At 50.1% G+C, this 17757-nt stretch overlaps 2 protein-coding genes across 3 annotated transcripts in view; one reads left to right on the plus strand and one right to left on the minus strand.

Moving 5' to 3' along the window:
• SNED1 (sushi, nidogen and EGF like domains 1) overlaps window positions 1-14707 on the plus strand; it is a 104731-nt gene extending 90024 nt beyond the window's left edge. Inside the window, exons 28-33 of the mRNA XM_072618790.1 lie at window positions 478-579; window positions 3446-3562; window positions 4352-4439; window positions 6004-6087; window positions 6576-6616; window positions 7647-14707. Coding sequence (XP_072474891.1) covers window positions 478-579; window positions 3446-3562; window positions 4352-4439; window positions 6004-6087; window positions 6576-6612 — 428 coding nt within the window. The 3' untranslated portion in view covers window positions 6613-6616; window positions 7647-14707. The remainder of the gene's footprint in view (window positions 1-477; window positions 580-3445; window positions 3563-4351; window positions 4440-6003; window positions 6088-6575; window positions 6617-7646) is intronic.
• MTERF4 (mitochondrial transcription termination factor 4) lies at window positions 11138-17757 on the minus strand. 2 transcript variants are annotated; one of them, XM_072618815.1, is made up of 3 exons: window positions 17675-17757; window positions 13125-13309; window positions 11138-11763 (listed from the first exon to the last, which is right to left on the minus strand). In XM_072618815.1, the coding sequence occupies exons 2-3, from the start codon at window positions 13293-13295 to the stop codon at window positions 11413-11415; spliced, it is 522 nt and encodes a 173-aa protein (XP_072474916.1). In that variant the 5' UTR covers window positions 13296-13309; window positions 17675-17757; the 3' UTR covers window positions 11138-11412. The 2 variants fall into 2 exon arrangements, with proteins under 2 accessions (XP_072474916.1, XP_072474915.1); XM_072618814.1 differs by lacking the exon at window positions 17675-17757 and adding an exon at window positions 16303-16434.

Here is a 17757-nt window from a genome sequence, read left to right on the forward strand (position 1 = left end):
CAGGAGAACATTATATACAGTATCAGTCACAGTGTTCAAGAACTGTTTCTGGTAGACCTAGCCCTTCTTAGCAATGCAAGAACCTAAAACGTTCCCAAAGGACTATTGAGGCAAAATGCCTTCCACATCCAGAGAAAGATATGGAATTGGATCGCAGAATGAAGCAGAATATTTTCTGTTGTGTTATGTTATGTTTTTGTTTGTTTTTTCTCATGGTTTTTCCCATTCATTTTAATTTTTCTATGCAACATGACTAATGTGAAAATGTGGTTAATAAGAACATACAGGTATATAAGATGGTATGCTGTCTTGGTGAGGGGGGAGGGGGGAGGAGAAAATCTAATCATGGAAGTGGTTGTAGAACACTGAAAATACATTATAAGAAAAAAAAGAGACACAGATCACAGGTTTAAACCCCTACAAGTAGTAGCTGCCATTTTGTGACCTGGACCTTTATGTTTTTCCACACCATCCTAGAGCCAGAGACCCCAGTGAAACTGGAGAACATGGAAGAATCCACCAACCGAATCAGCCTGGCACTCCAACTGCCAGAACCCGAAAGCCACAAAGAGAAGGAAGGTAAGTCAGAAGAGAGGAGAGGTTTGCCATCTTGACCCCAGCACTACACAGGACTCTGACTGTCCCTCATTGTGTGGACAGGCGTCCCCCCTGGAGAAGGGTGGAAAGGCCAAAGCCCTCTGGGAGAACAGGAGCCATCTGCAAGGCCCTTCACTCTGTGAATCACCTGGCCACTTCTGTCTAGGCAGAAGAGCCCTGGCTAGGCTCCTCCCTCCCTCCCCCCCCACACACACACACATTTATATACACTACATTGGCCTCACCCTCTCCAGTGGCCTCCTGAGCCAGAGCTTGGCTCTCCTGGATGGTGGAATTTACATTTTTATTACCATTAGGAGCTCATAGGACAGAGAAGGGAATGCCTTCTTTAAAGAACAGTGAATGGGGAGTGCTGCCACCTAGGACAGAATGAACTCCGTCCTGGCGAGGACACGCTTGTGCATATGCTTTCATAAGTGAAACAGAATGAACATTCACCATGCGCTTTCTATGATGCAGCGGCCCTTTCATTTTATTTTTTTCAGTGTCCTTTTTTTAATCTCTTTTTCAAGAAAGGCCATTCATTCACTCCAAATCAAGATGGTGAAGTGCTCAGTTGTAAGATTAGATGTCAACTTAAAAAGGGCCCAGGGTGCTCTATTATTTATATCTGGATTCCGTTTCTAGCTCTTGCTAGAAATGAACTGCTTGGATACCCAAGGTAACAGGAAATCTGTGATCAGCTCAGTGCCCAGCACAGAGTAAGCGTGCAATGTGTGCTTGGTGGGGAAGTCCTTTCCTGAATTCTCAGGGGGAGGATATTACCTAAACCTGGCTGTGTTCTTTGTTATGGGAAAAAGCAAATAAACCCTATTTTTGGGAAGAGTAAGGGGATGAGCTTCTGAGGTGGAGAGTGCATGCACTGGACACTTGGCTAAAAAAGAGGAGCCAGGAGGCAATAAGTGCCAGGGGATGGCAATCTCTGACCACAGCAGCCATGTCCCAGGCAGAGAGTGCACATCCACCACCTTCCTGAGGCCACAGGTGAAAACAACAAAACAACATTTGATAGCATCATTGTCCATGGCTATACAAGGAGAAAGCAAAAATAGTCAAGGTAAGAAAAAGGTTTTAATTTGCAGATTAGGAGGATACTGGAGAAGTAGAAAGAGTCCAGCAAAATAAATCCTCCAAGACAGAAGCAAAGGGCTGTACTCTATCACAGTCAAGCTCCACATAAAAATATGACAAGACTCTAGCACAGAGTAGTAGAGAGCCCTACTCAAAGGCAAGAAGACTTGGGCTCTGGTCCTGCCTCTCACATACACTGTGTGACACCAAGAGGAGAGAAGGTGCTGACCCACACTGCTGGGTTTGGTGCCTGGCATAAGTGCTTAATCACTCTTTCTGATGGGCAGAGGAAATCTCCTCACCTGGGAATCCCATAGGCCAATGAGGTCACACAACCAGCCCTGTCCCCTATCTCCATGATGCGGCAGAAACTTCAGGGCACCTGGAGTCCCTCCCCAGTTCTGTCACTAACTAGCTCAAAGAGCCCTGAACTTGGGGAACGGCGAGGCATTGGTGGTTTGCATCTCATTCCTAATGCCTTTCTTGCTGTGACTTGAAGCATATCATTCAAGTCAAGTACAGGGAAGAAGACTGACATTGGATGGGTTACCATCAGCACTTTTGGAGGGAACATCCACTTCCATGAGTCCACAGAGTGCTTGAGGGGCAGCCTGTGACAGGAGACAGGGCACTGGACCGAGAATCAGGAAAATCTGGGTTCAAATCCTGCTTCCAACAGCACTTACTAGGCATATGACTTGAGCAAGTCCCAGGGCCTCATTCTCAATTTCTTTCCTGGCAAAAGGAGGGAAAAAATTTGATGTCCCGGCTCTCAGAAGCCTGGAGTTAGAAGGGAACTCAGCCACCATCTATCCTAACTCATGTGTGGCTCCACATCCCTGCAGGGTCATTTTCAGCTCTAAATCTACGATCAGAATATTGGTAGCAGAATATTACTTACCTGCCCACATCACACTGTTGGCAGGAAGGAAGCACTCTGTAAACTTTTTTTCTCCCTAACTCCCAAGGCCATCACCGCCCATAGTCCCAGGCTGCCTTTCACTACATTGGTCTGGATCAGAAGCTTCCCTTAAAGCGTCGTTCAGGGCTTTAAGAGCTTAAGCCAACCACACAGGTGCAGGATTATCATTATTATTTGTTATTATTAGCTTCCTGTGGAAAAGGAAAAGAGGGTAAAGGAAGTAGAGTCATGAAGGGAGAGAAAAGATGAAGAAACAGAGGAGCTAGAGAGATGATACTCTCGGTTGGAAAGGTGGAGGGGAGAAAAGCATGAGGAAAAGCAAAGAAGGGATGGCTACAAGCTAAGGACATGCACCCTCAGGATGTGTGTGTCAGTGAATTTCATCTTCCCTCTGCAAGACAGCCTGTGTTACTGCCCTTCTCTGCATTTGGCAAACAGGGATGGAAACGCCTGGTGGAAAGCACATCTTTGATTCTGCCAAGATCCAAGGGGTGTATTTTCCAGAAGTCAGGCTGTCTCCTCCCTTGCAGGGTGACTGGCCTTCCCAGCATTCCACAGGGCTTGGACAAAGAGAGGGCCCCTGGGGTGGTGGTCCGTGCTCTCTTCCTCTTCTTACTACACCCCATCCTGAGAAGCATCCCAGAAAAGCAAGGCGCAGAAGCCAACACTCCCCTTCTCATCTTTATTTTGCCTTTCCTCTTTGTACCTTTAGCCTGTCCTATGAGCTAATACAGCCTCAATGAGAGGTAGCATCCAGGAGCCATAAGGCATGTTTTGCCATCCTGATATGCTAGGCAGGGGCCAGAAGGCTAATGACGGCACTTTGGTTTCCAGATGACTACAGGAACTGCTCCATAAACCCTTGCCAAAATGGCGGCACATGTGTGAGTGGGATGGACTCCTACAGCTGTGACTGTGGCCCTGGATTCAAGGGCAGACATTGCGAGCTCTGTAAGTCAGGAGTCCAGCTTCTCCACCCAACCTGAGCCTGGAACCGTCAGCTCTGTTGGATGCATTCCCCAAGAGGACACACTCTGCTTCTGGCAGGGCTAACACAGGGCAGAAAAACACTAGCAGGGGAAATTCTCACTTCTCCCAACTATACCTTGGGTGGGGAGGGAGAAGAGAAAGGTTTCCAATTTGAGGCCCAGCTCCAGAGTCAGGGGAGGGGGGAGGGGAGAAGAAAGGAGACTGTCCACTGTGCATGTCATGCCAGTGCATGACACCTGGCAGCAAGACCTCTATGGTACCCTTAGGAGGGAACCTAATGAGTACGCCCTCGCACCAGAGTGGAAAGAAGGGCATGTATCTGACTAGCCTTTCCTAGGGAAAGGGATGCAAGAGTGCCTGGGCATCATTTGAGGAGACAAAAAGTGTGTTCCAGAAGCCCCCCAGTGGAGAGGATGGCAAAGAAACCCTCCCTGAGGGTTGGTGCCCACTCTGAGACCAAAGCCTGGGAAGGCAGGCCTTGGAGGCCACAAGTGGCAAACCTTGACCATTAAAAATAGCCCCAACCGTTGTCCTGAGCACAGCCTGCCCCAGGGAGGCCCAGCAAGGCCTGCATGCTTTCTTTGTGGGAAAGCACTGCCTGCCTGCCTGCAGACAGGTGAGCCACAGAGCAGGGGACTCTCTGTCTGGCTCCATCCTAGCTTCTCCACTGCCAAGTGTCCTTGTGGGGGGAAGTGAGGGCCTGTGGATGGACTCCTCACTGATCCCACTTCTCTCCTTCTCCCTGAACAGCATGTAAGAAGGTGCCGCATCCCTGCACAAGGCTGTACTCAGAGACCAAGTCCTTTCCTGTGTGGGAAGGAGGAGTCTGCCACTATGTGTAAGTCAGACTAGACCCTCTCCACCTTCCAAAGCTCCTCAAGGGCAATCTTTCACTGCGGCCTCAGCCAGGCTGTCCTAAGGGGCTTTGTAATCTGGGCAACCCGAGCAGCTGGGGGTAAGTAAGGTCATATCTCTGCACAGCTTCGCTATCCATGGGACAAGCTGATCTAGGTAAGTTTTCAAGATTCTTTCCAGCTCTGAGTCTATAATCCTATCTACAGTAAGGTTGACTCAACCACAGTCACATGGCTAATGAGCAAGAGCAAAGTCTGCCCTGAAATCCAGGCCCCTTGGCTCTCAGGCCTCCCTTGTGTGGGACCTTGGACAAGTCAGCCCCCTCTCCAGGGGTTGGTGGATTGAGGGGCCCCCAAAGGTCCCTGCCACCCTTAGATCTAAGCTTCTATGACCATGAGCAGGCAGGACCCCACCCAAACCATTCTGACAGACAGGTGTCCATTCTCTCCCAGGCTTGCATCCAGCCAAAAGGAGCATCATGCTAAAAATATGTAGCCAGTTGGCCAACAAGCTCAGATTAAGCTCCTACTCACTAAGTGCCAGACCCTGCAATCAGGCTGCAAAGGAGGCAAGGACCAGTCCCAGTCTGCAGGGAGCTCAGGCTCCAGTGGAGGATTGACATGCAGACAGCTCTGGCCCTGCCAGACCTCTGTAGAACAGATGGGAGGAGGGCAGGCAGCCTCTGGCAGCTGCAGAAGCAAGAGGGCCCAAGAGGGGCTAGTGAAAAAGGAGAGCGCTCCAGGCATGGAAGCTGGCAGGTGCACGGCCGGGCATTCCACTTCCTGTCCCTGCCCACTCTGTGACCTTGGTCAGAGGGCACTGATTCTTCTATAAGTGGTCAGCACAGCCAATCTCCAAGGTTCCTTCTCAGCCTAGCATTCTGGACCTACAAGGCCTAGATCTGAGATTCCTTCTGACCAAACTCTAACCCAAGTTCAAAACAAGTGCTGGAATAGAGAGGTGTAGATGGGGGTAAAGACCCTGGAATCTCAGAGAATCACCTGCCTGATTCAGAGTGAAGAAAACACAGAATTAAAACAATGGTTTACAAACCTACTATTACTGTTTAAAAAAACAAACAAATGGTAACAAAAAATGCACAGAGGAAAAAGATCAGAAGGGACAAGGGGACAAAAAGGATGTTTTTATTATGTCTTGCTAAAGCTACTACACTCTAGGTTTTGAACAATAAATCAGACCTCAATTTTACATTTGAACACTTTCAATTAGGTTTACTCGAATGTCTTATTGATGGTTGGTTAGTAAGCTTATTAAAAAAAAAAATTGAAAGGAATACTCCATAACTTATCTAGATGACAAAATAAGCAGAAAAGTTAAGATCAAATCCGAGTCACTCCCAAACTGACATTAACAAATGCACTAAGTCCTCAAGCGCCTCCCAGAGAAACGAAGGATCAAGTGAACTCAGAAACCAAGGACACTGCCCTGTCAAGGCTTGAAAGGTGGCTCCCCAACGCAATGTCTACAGAGCTCAGAGGTCCTTGGCAGAGCTGGCTCACTGACTCAATTCTCTCTCTCAATGGCAGGTACAAGAGAATCTACAAAGTCCACCCCGACATCTGCTACAAGGAGAGCTGTGAGGGCACAACTGCCCAGAAGACCCCCAGCAGGTACTAGCCGAGGCCGCCAAGGCAGCCCAGATGCAGGGACTAGCAGCAAGGGGGAACGGGGATGCAGTCAGCAGGCAGCTTCCTGAAATGCAGTAGCCAAAGAACTATTCACCTAGTGAGCCCTCACAGTGATAGCCAGACACCTGGCTGGGTGACCACCAGGTCCCGCACAGAATGGAACAGTATTCCCAAAGCCCTTATGTGAGGCCCTGCTCCCTCCTAGCTCACACGAGGCCGCAGCAGGGCCAAAGGCCGGGCAGGTGGTGCCTTCCAAGCACATCCACTTTGGAGTAGACACGGATCAACAGGAATCCTGGACAAATCAACATGCCCACTCCAACTACTTTGGGAAAAGTCTAAAACTGGCTTTTTTGTATTCAGCTTCTTTTCCCAGACTCCTGAGGGTCCCTGTTCTAGGAAAGCAACATCTAGAATGGTAAACTCTAAAAACAAGTCTGTTCCACTAGCCTCTCTTTTCTGTATTTCAGGAAACAAAGCAACGGTCAAACAGCAAAGAAGCCTTAAGTTGGTAAGTGCCCTTCCAAGGTCACAAAGTGAGGAAGGAGACACTTTGGGCATTCCTTATTCCCTAATCACTAAGCTGGTAATTACATTCCAGGAGAAAGCTCACAGACAAATCCCAGCACTCATGCTGGCCTCCCTGAAAGGCTGTAAAGCCCTGCAAATATTTTAATGTTTAACAAAATGGACACATTTCCCAAAGGGCAGTTCTTGAGTACAAGGACTGCTTTTTGCTTTTCTTTATATCTCCAGGGAGAGTACAAGACCTGGCACACAAAAGGTGTTTAATAAATGCTCAGTGACTTAAAGTCCATACAAAAAGCCACAAGAACAGGCTGAACTATGAAGAGCTGTAACCCTAGGCTAGTCTAGTGAACCCATGCGCACACAACATCAGGGAGAGTGTCGGGTAGCAAAGAGTGCCAGACTCCAAGCCAGTGCCAGACTCTTTATCAGCTGGGGGATGCTGGCCAAGTCTGTGTGCTTCTGGCAATTCCTAAGACTTATCTACACAGCTAACTCTCATGAGACCTTCTACTTGTCACTGAGTGCTGGATTCTCATCAGCTCAAAGTCTGTGACTTAATCCCCATGTGTCCTCCCTTCAGTGGTGGGGTACATCTGAGAATTCCTCTCCACACCCCCATCAGTGCTTTCATAAGTTACTGTGGTCAAAACACATCCCCAACCTGCAGGCCAGGTGGGAGATGCCATCTGTGAGCAATGAGGACACGAAGCCTGTCCTTGAAGCCTTTAAAAGGTGAAAAGGCCAACCAGGGCACTGGTTCTGCGAACACGGCCTTCAAGGACCCAAGGGCCCTGAGCAGGTCAATTCCTGATGCTGACAATTAAAGGCATAAAACCCCAACTAAATGACAAATGGAAACAAATGGAAAACCTTTAGGAGAAATGAGGGAGGGGCTTTTACCTGGAAAGGATGAGGCTGGAATTATAATAACTTGTAACAGATGAAAATCAGTATTTAAATTTTAAGTGTCATTTGAAAATATTAATGTCTTTTTCCCTCCTTCCTTAAAGGGTCCAGAACGATTGTAGTTTCACCTTGTCAACTCTAAGGGCTTTTAAATCCCAGGAAGATGAGATCTACTAGATGGGCTGAAACAGAACCCAAAGAGGAGAGGCACTTTACTAGACGGGAACCCACACCTCAGCAGCCTCCTCTCCTCAAGCCTCTCTAGGACACATCAGGCCTGACACCATGCCACCTTCCTCTGGGGACACAGTCATGGCTTCTTCAGTTTTTTAATTCCAGACTTCATCTCTCCAAGGTGTCTGCATTCTTCCCGAGATATACCATGCACAGGTGCTGCAGTGCTACCGCAGCACAAACCTTTGGAACAGTATCGGCTAGTCTTCTACAGAGACTGAAAGATAACAACGTATGGGTATGCAAATGAGAGGAGGTTCACTGAGCAGACCACCAGGAACATCACCGGAATCAGCAGATTCTGGCTCACAAAAAATTCAAAGTGGGTGTGAATCTTCTCTCTGAGAACCAAAAAAACCAAAATGGAGAAGGAACATCAGCAGCCTCCAAGCAGCAAGAGCAGAGATGGATTTTTTCCCAAGTTGAAAAGCAACTCCAAGCGTTGTTTAGTGCTACTTAACCCTGTTTGTCCCCAGTCCTATAATCTGAAGAGTATTTTTGTACATTGATGTTTTGCAGGTTAGTAGTCCATAGCATGGATTAGTGCCTTGTGGTATTTTGAAAGAAGAAATGTTAATTAACGCTGTCTAGCTTAGAAACCTTTCTGTCTCCAAGAATTTCCTATGGGCTTTTGCATGTGGACAAACTCATTCCTTAGCTGGCAGATCAGGTACAGTCATCATGGCCACACCGGGCTAACGGAAAAAAGGTCTGCACAGTTGCCATCAAGACAAACTGTTTTAGTCTACTGAGTCATTAACCTAAAATTGTTCAAGTTTGGTCCTTTACCAGAGAGGACACGTTATCATTCATGATGTTAACTTTTCACTCCCCCAAAGTGCTGTTAAAACAATGGAAACCCTACATGAGACTTAGAAATGTTAACATCATTATAGCAACTGACCCCAAGTAGACCCCAAAGTTAGTGCTGAGTCTTCCGCTCACCATGCCAGGCATCCGTCAGTAGTCAAGGGTGGAGACAGTACTGGCATGCATTAGAGCTCTTAGACAAACAGAGGGAAGAGAAGGAAATCTGGCCTTCAAATTTGAGAGTACTATTTGTGAAGCGGTGAGGCAGCAAGGGTTCTGTGTCAGGATGCACAGTCTACACAGATTTCTCTTACCTGTCCACATTCCCCAGTATCTGAGGGGGCTGAAAGAGATCATGGCCCATTCGAATGAGAAGGCATTCTTTTTCACAAGATGTAGTCATATTTTATAAGAGGATTTCTTTGAAGGATTAAAATCTTGGTTTTTAAATTATGAGAATTATATATGGGTATGTCTCAGGAAAAGCACACACACATACTAATCAGCCATTTTCATAAAGGAAGGACATGCCAAGGAGATAAACTACAGCAAATCTAAAAAACTTCTACTATTTCAAAAGCTGTACCACTCAAGAGATTGGCTTTAGTTTAGTGAAGAGTTAAAAACAGAGGTGGCTGGAAAAGGGTCATTAATATGTATAACCATGTGATTTTTTTTCCAACAATACTGGGCCTCAACAGGGTCACATGATGTGACTGGAAATGTAGATGAGGAAAAAAAGTCTTCTACCATCACGTTAATAACTCTTGGAATCTCAGAAAAAGAAAAATGTTGGTTTGATAATAGCCAATTCTGAGTCTGGCCGTCTGTGGCAGCGTGACCCGTTCCTTTTGATGTCGTACAGAGAAATGAAAATATCTACTGAAAAAGTTTTTCTAAATATAATATTGTGTTTTCACAGCAATTATATCTTTTAATTTGCCTTTAAAACATTCCAAGCCCATCTGCCAAGGCACTTTCTCCTTATGACTCATTCTGAACCTCTCATTTCTTCTGTGAAATCATTTGAAGGCCAATCACCTCTTCCTAAAAGCCCATCAGCTCAAAGGAGACTGATGATACAGGATTACAGTTTGTCCACAGAGGACCCAGGAATCCCTCCTTCCCTTTTTCTCAGAAGCATATTCATTTGTGGTCCAGGTGAAAAGGACCAACGGCCTGTAAAGTGGAGAACTCTTTAGGATCCCACTCCACATCTCACATAAAAACACGGGCTCCTAAGAAACGCATCATTTGGAGTCCCAAAGACAGAGGAATCCAACTAGAATTCTCACCCAGTGAAATGGTTTCTTCTTGCAGGCCATCATCTCCTGCTGTCTGAAAAAGCTCCACCTCCTCTCACAAGCAGCCTCTCATTGTAAGTGAAGTAAACAGAACTTCCTTCTTGCCGGGCCAAAATCTCCTGCACAGCCTTCCCCCAATGCCCTTGGTGACCATCATCCCTAGTGAAGTGGCTCTGACTATAGAACTCACCCTCACCTTCTGGCCTGGGTCTCCTTTCCTTGGCACATACAAACATCACTTGCCAGAGAGAGTATTAGCAACACATCCCAGTACTAAATGCCCACACTGACCAGTTCATGCAAATTGTACAAAATCAAGGCTACAAAGCAAAAGCAAAAAGAACCTTGTTTCAAATCTTGTCAGTTTGAAATTTTTTAAATACAATTTATTTTCTCGAAGCCCCTTCTGGGTTGTATACCTAAAAGTAAACCTAAGTAAACCTAAAGATCAACCTCAGGAAGTTTACATTAATTGACATTTTTCAATGTATCTTGTTTAATGATAATTTGTTAGTCCTTCCTCTAAAGCCGAATGGGGGAGAAAAAGGCTAGATCATCACAGAGCTAAAAACGATTGCTCGGTGAGCTAAGCAAGGAGCCTGAATAAAAATGAGGAGATCACAGCTGGAGGTTACCGACAAGAAGAGTGAGGCCTCCAGAGGGTGCTTCAGGCCCACAGGCTCGGAAGCCAGGTCCTCTGCCCGTCGGGGGCACCAGATTGCATCTCTGAGTCCAATGCAGTGCTCAGTTCCTTGGCAGGGTCTCTGCCAGGAAGACCAGGTGTCTACTGGGTAATTCCACCCATGTGAAATTCAATCAGCTTAGCCAATATTCCATCCTGAGGAGAAAAGCATGGCGAGTGTGTGCCATGGCTGCCACTAATCAAGCACCAAGGCCACAGTTTCAGAAAGGCCTGACATGACAAAGAGTAGGATGGGAAGTAAGCTGCAGGCCGACTGATGGGCTTCTCATTTAATGGGACCCTCATAAATAATCGGTGTGAAGCCAAAGTCAAAGCCAGACTTCATGGCACATGGCAACTATGAGTCAAGCAATCATTTTTAAGTTAAGAACCAGGACCCCTGGGAGGTAACCAGCCCACCTGCCCCTTCCCTGTCTTACCATCACCACTTAGCACATTCACTACTGACCCACTAGAAGGAAAGACAGCTGGTTCCCTGCCACCAGAAGAATAAACCCCTCCCTTCAGGTTAGGTAAGCAATTCACACAGGAGCAGGACCAAAAGTGAGGCCAGACTGCTTTACTATCCTTACATCCATTACAACAAGGGAGTCCTGAATGACACGTGGAACCACAAGGCTCTGCAGTCCCACCTAGCTCCAGCATCTAACCCTAAATGCGCATCTCAGCTGGGGGGAGCAAGCCAGATCCTCTATTGAAAGTGCATTCGTTGGTCTGGTCACAGATCCAAGTCTTCAGGGGACGTCAGTAACTGGAAAATCCTCCAATGACACTTGCAGCAGATGTCTTCCTAAGATGAAACTCTCCCTTGGCATCCTTTCAGTCCTCATCATCACAACTGTCAGTGTCTGCCAGGTCTGAGTCCTCATCCTCAGACATGCTGGCACCTTCACCCTTCTCCAGGTCCTCCCGAGCTAAAAGCTGCTTAAAGATTTCAAACTCCTCCGAAGATGAGTGGGCTGTCCTGGCTAAAAACTCTGCTTCTGGGGCTCTCAAAACTGAATTCACAGAAGGATTACAGATCTGGGTTTGTCCCTTTTTATCAGGAGTCTGGTAACGGCCCAGTCGCTCTAAGAAGATGTGCCTCTGTTTGATCTTGGTCATCGAGTACTGGAAGTATCTGCTCTGCACCAAGTCCCGTTGCTTTATTCCCATCCTAAAATATGCATACTGTAAGGAACAACACAAAACATTGAGGAACCCCAGCAGCAGAATGGAAACCACCATCCACCTCCATCACTCCCCATGCCAATCACTGTACTCAAACTGATCTCTAAGAGGAGAGCCTCACTAGGAATGGCTAGCCACAAAGCTCTGCCCACGCAATCCCTGGCCATAGCACCGGTGATGTGGAGCTCTGTCACCTACATGAACAACAGGTTCAGATCAGAAACAAAGGAGACAGAGGGAGAAAAAACCCAATGGAAGGGTTCAGTTTCTTTCCCATCAGTCAGGGGAAAAAAGAATCCAATGATGACAGGAGGGTGGAGTCCAGAAGTGGGACCTAAAACACTGGTCGTCACCTCCCTCTCCACTCAGGAATCTGTCCCAGGTCTAGACAATCGCACCTGAAGAAACTGAGTGGGCAAGGGAGACTGAGGACACAGAGGAACCAGAGTTAGCAGCTCTTCAGACACACTCCTCCCTTCCTGAGCCTCCCATGGCCCCTGGAAAATATGTCCTGGTTCTGGGGGGCCTCTCGTTCCTTCAATTACATTAGTCTCCAACAGACCCCTCATCAGGGTGCTGAGAACGCCCGAGCCCCAGGAGCCTCATTCATATCATGCCAAGCCAGGCATCCCCAACAGCGGCAGCAGGTGAATGTCCCTCCTGTAAGACTCAGTTCCTCTGTGCCTCAGTTTCCTTCTATGTAGAGTCCCTGGAGAAGTCACAGACAATCCCAGGCATCAAGTCACCATTTTCATACCAGTGACTGATCCACCAAGGAGTATAGTTAATTCTTCTCATTCAGGGTTCATCTAACTACCAAACCTGAACATTAAACTTGCATTCCTACACAAACTTCAGTTTGTACAAAAAGCCTGAGTTGGCCAGCACCAGCACTCAGTACCCCTCTGACAGAGGGAAAATATGAGGCTCACCAGGTTGGGGGTGAAGCCAGAAGCCCTAACCCAACCCAATAGCCTCGAGTGTGGCTGCGAGGACCCCAGCCCCAGGTTTCTGACTCGTGTGGGACCCTCCTTCCTCTGAATTACAGGCTCTAGCCCAGGCCTGACCTCCAAGGAAAGAGGAGGGCCTATGGACCACTCTTCTCCTTAAGTTCTGCAGAAGGCATGGTCAGAGGGACACCTGCACTCTCACTCTCCAGTAGACCACTGGTGACTCTAAGTTCAGACTTCACTTGAGGTGAGGAACATCAGTGCCCTACAACCATCTACAGCTGCCCACTTTTTCCTTTATTATCTCTAAAAAGATGAAAAACTTGCCTGGCTCTTAGATGTGAAGCAAAGAGTTCAAGCTCTGTCCCTGTGGGCAGGGGCTCCAGCGTACCTTCACCTGCTCTCTCTCACCTGGAATTTATACTCCAAGGCGCCGGGGTCCTCCTGAAGAACTCTGGGGCAGCTGTGCAAAATTTCTGTCACCTGCTGCCCAGTGAAAAGGCATTTGTCCTTCAGAACGGAGACAAGGGCATCAATACGCTGCTGGCTCATGGTGAACAGGTCTGGACAGCAGTGAGTCATGTGCTGCAAGTTCCCTGTGGGACCCAGGAGAGGAAGGGGATGACCACAAGGGCCCTGATTCACACAGGAAACAAACAATGAGCAAGGCTCATGTGAAAACAGGCGGCCCCCCAAGGACAGGCATGCTGTGCTCCCAAAGTGCACACGCTGGAACTGCAGAGCCTTTTCCCAAAGAAATAATGCTGTCCATCATGACGGGTCGTATGCCCATCTGTACCACAGAGCCGGGAAGCCCACCTGACAGGCATGTGCCAAAGTTTCACAGGCAAAACGTGGAATAGCAGGAGCTGCCTCCCTGGTCTAGCCTGCAGGAAGCCCCTGCTGGTGGCTTTGATGGCCCCAGACAGGCCTCCATCAGGACATGGAGCAGAAGGGGTTGAAGCTACAGGGACTTAGAAGGATGGGGGAAGGAGAGGGAAGAACCCCCAAGGGAGGGTGGAATGGTCATAGCCAAGGTGAACAGAGAGGTTTCTCCATCCTAGCAGACTCTCCCACTTAAGTCCCTTTCTTTTCTTTGGAAGTCCCAGGAATCAGACTGCCTGCTCTCCTCTCAGGGTGGGGGTGAGGAGATTGGGCAGGGGTGGAAGATGCTGCCCACAAGGCCAGCACCGGAGTTGAGGAGGGTGACCAGAGGATGGCCTTGGCAATTTACCAAAGCTCCCTTCTCCCACCAGGTTTATCACAATCAGTCTCACCATCTTACCAACTCTTCCCATACTATGAGATAAGAAATGAGGACTTTGCCAGACCAGGGCCTAGGAAGAGTCAGGAAGACAGGATGCTCCAGCTTTTGGCCTTTTACAGATGAGCTGAGGATGACTTGCCGAGGGGTCAGGTCAGAAAAGTCCCTTCTCTGCTCAGGTCTCACAAGCTCCCCTCCCCTTCAGCACCTCCCTCCCTCCCCTTGTTTGCTCCCTCTCAGGGGCCATGGCCTCCTTCCCTCTGGGGCCTTTTCTCAGCACGCCCTGCCCCCTCAACACTGAAGACCCTCTGCCCCAAACACAAAAGCTTGTCATTTAAGACACAACCCAGCTCCTGCTCACTTGTCTATCTTATTTCATAGGATTCCCTGCCAAGCCTTCCCCATTCCAGCTGAAGGGACCTGCTAACTGTTAGCCAGACACAGCCTCAGTCGAGTCTTTCCCCCTCCCCTACATCTTGCAGGCTCCTCAGTGTCCCTGAAAGCACCAGTTGGACACCACGGGGCACCCAAAGCCCTTCCCAAGACCCTTCCAGCTAGTCTCACTCTCTTCCTCTTATATTACTTTGTATTTACTTATCTGTCGATGTGCTGTATTGCCCCCATGAGGGTAGGAAATGTCTTATTTTTGTCTCTGTACTCCCAGAGGCTAACACAGTGCCTTACCCAGAAGAGGGACTAAATAAACTTTTTATTTGAGTTGAAAAGATTACACTGGCCTCCTCCACTGATTTTTGAACTGACATTTAAAGTCATGTGTACGTACAGTTTACCTCAAAACCTTGACATTAGGCCAAAAACATGACAAACAATATTGAGTCCACTACATTCGCCCCAATCGGCAGGAAATCAGCCAAAGGCAAGGATTGGCCTCCAACCCATGGGGAAATACTGTTCTTGCCCAAGGGCAACAAGACACAGGAACTGTCTATGGCCATTAATAATGACAGCAACACTAACTCATCGGTATAGTACACACCATGCACCAACCAAGCACTATGCTAAGCACATTACAAGGCCCTCACAACAAACCTGCCAGGGAGGAGTTATTATACCTATTCCTCATAGAGATGAGGAAACTAAGGCAGACAGATCAAATGACTTGCCCAAGGTCACAAAGCAAGTGTCTGGTGCTGGATCTGATCCCAGGTCTCCTTGACTCCAGGATTCTCTCTCTTGAACCATGGAGTTCCCAGAAGAACACTCTTTCTTGAAGGTGTCCTTGGTCAATGTTGGTAACTCCCTTGTCTAGGTTACTAGGAGGGATCTGGTAGATCAGGACTCCCAGAACCTACCAACGGACAGAGGTTGTGGGAAAGTGCTCAAGATACCCACAAGGTTCTGCGGTTCCAAAGCACCCAGAATGGAGATGCCCAGGAAAACTCGCACCCTCTTTGGCTGGGCATAACGTAGGGGAACCTGGTACACTCATGGTCATCTCTCTGAACTGTTCTTCCAAACAGCTCAAACAAAGCAGTCTTGCTAAATGTCTGAGGTATTTATTTTGGGAGATGGTGCATCATGCCCAGAATGTCTTCCTCGAGATATGCCAAGGCAAAGGCAACCAGGAGGAGGAACCCACCAGGCTCATCTTCTTGTTCATCTTTTTGGTCAATGCTTATGCCCAGAATCATTATGAAATGGAGTCATTTCCGTAACTATCACCTAACAAGTTTACAATCTGAGGGATGATGTCTGGGAGGCGTCCTGAGCAAAGAAGTCAGGACAAGGTGGGGCTGAGCTTCAGTTCTCCCACTTACTGCCCTGAGGAGCCTTTGATTTCCTCTGTAAAAGGGGATTCACATAGTGAATCCCAGAGAGTGTCTGTCCCCACTACCCAGAAGCTTCCCCTTGTTCCCTCTTCCTCTTCTGAGGGCAAAGCCTGTGTCGTACCTAGAACAGTGCCTGGTACCAAGCATGCATTCAACAAACTCAGATGGCAAAGGGACTCAGAGGCTGTCCGGTACAACCTCCTCCTTCTACAGATGGGGACGCTGAGGCTGGCCAAGGTCACAGCGCTGGCGGCTGACCAAGGCAGGATGTGCGCCCTGGCCCCGGGCTCCAGCGGAGCCCCCAGCCCCCCAAAGGGCCCTGAATGCCAAGCTTCGGAGAAGTAAGGGAGCTGATCAGAAGGGTTCTGACTCCAGAGCTCCTTACGGCGCCTTTGGGGACTAGCAAAGGCTGATCTTCTTTACTGCTTCCTCCGCAAGAAGCTACTTCATCACAAGGCAATTCAAGGTAGAACTGCCAAGAAAGAGGAAGGGGACGGAACGCCAGCCCGCGGGTAAGAACAGGCTAGGACACTACCTCCTCCGAGCCCCAGCCGCCGCAGGTGACCCGCCCGGCTCTTCAGCTGCCCACCGGTCAGCTGCAGGATTCCAGGGTTCTTCTGCAGGGCCCGGCACACGGGCTCAGGGTCCAGACCCAGCAGCACCAACTCCGAGACCACGGCCAGCACGCGCTCCGGCCGGAGCCCCGCGCGGATGCGCAGCAGCTCCTGGACGCAGGTCCGGCTGAAGCCCAGGTCCGCCAGCAGGCCGAGCGCCTCCTCCGGCCCTGGCCCCGGCCCAGCCCCGAGGCTCCCAGCGCTCCTGCGGGGCTCCCGAACCCGGCTTGTGGAAGCCCCAACACCTGCCTCTCCCCTGCCCCCTTCGGACGAAGCTGCGGTGAGTCTGCGCCCCTGAACATGGGAGGGAGCCCCCGCCGCGGGCCAGGGGGCTGGGTGCGGCGCGGGCACACCGGCCAAGGGCACCAGCCTGTGCCACCGACAGACCTACGGGAAAACAAAAGGCCAAGGGTCACTGCCCACCTGTCACACCTGGATTCCCGGGAAGCGCAGTCAGCCCCTGGCTCCGGGGTCGGCGGCCCCGTAGACCCCCCCACTCGTGCTGCCAGTGACAGGGCCCCCCGCACCTCCTCCGGCTACACGTGTATACGTGTATATCTGTGGCGCCTAATGACTGCCTACAAGCCCTAACCAAATACAGCCCAACATGGGAGGGGGGGAGCGCGGCTCAGCAAGGACCTGGGTTCAAGTCCCGCCCCCCAGCAGGGCTTGAGTCCTTTCCACCCCGCTTGACAGAGGAGGAAACGAGGCGCCCACGGCAAGCGCCCCTGGAAGTGGGGGCGGGGGGGGGAAGCTGCACTTCCTCTAGACCCCCTCCCGAGCCGGACAGGCGTCAAAGTCGGAACGGCTCAGGGCTGCGCAGCCGCACTATGTCTCACTTCAGCCCCCGGGGCGGGGCCGGAGGACTCCCTCGCCACGCCCCCGCCGGCCGCGCAGCCGCACTTCAGGTGCCGGGGCGGGGGCGGGGAGGGAGAAAAGGGAGCCGCGCAGCCGTATTCCCGCTCCTCCCCTGCCACAGCCCTAGGCCGCGCAGCCTCACTCCAGACCCCCGGGAGGAGGGAAAGAAGAAGAGCCGACTGCGCAGCCGCGCTCCAGTCCGGTCCAGCTCCCAGGCCGGGGAGAAGAAAAGAGGGCCGCGCAGCCGTACCACTAAGCCCCCTCCACCTGGCGCCCGGGTCTGGACCCCAGGGAAGCCTGTTCTGGGGTCCTCGGACCCAAACTCGGCTGCCAACCCAGGCGCTCTTGCGCTGGGTAGCTTCGGGGCAGCGCCTCCCTCCCGGGACCCAAGTTTCCCCTCTAGAGCAGTAAGCGCTCGGCGGAAGGGGCACCAACCTGCCTGCAGCTGGCCGCCATGGCGCCGGGAGCCTTGCGCGCGCCCGGAGCGGCCCGAGTCGAGCGTCCGCCGGGTCTCTTCC

Source organism: Notamacropus eugenii, chromosome 6 (genome assembly GCF_028372415.1).
Source record: "Notamacropus eugenii isolate mMacEug1 chromosome 6, mMacEug1.pri_v2, whole genome shotgun sequence".
NCBI classification, from domain to species: Eukaryota; Metazoa; Chordata; class Mammalia; order Diprotodontia; family Macropodidae; genus Notamacropus; species Notamacropus eugenii.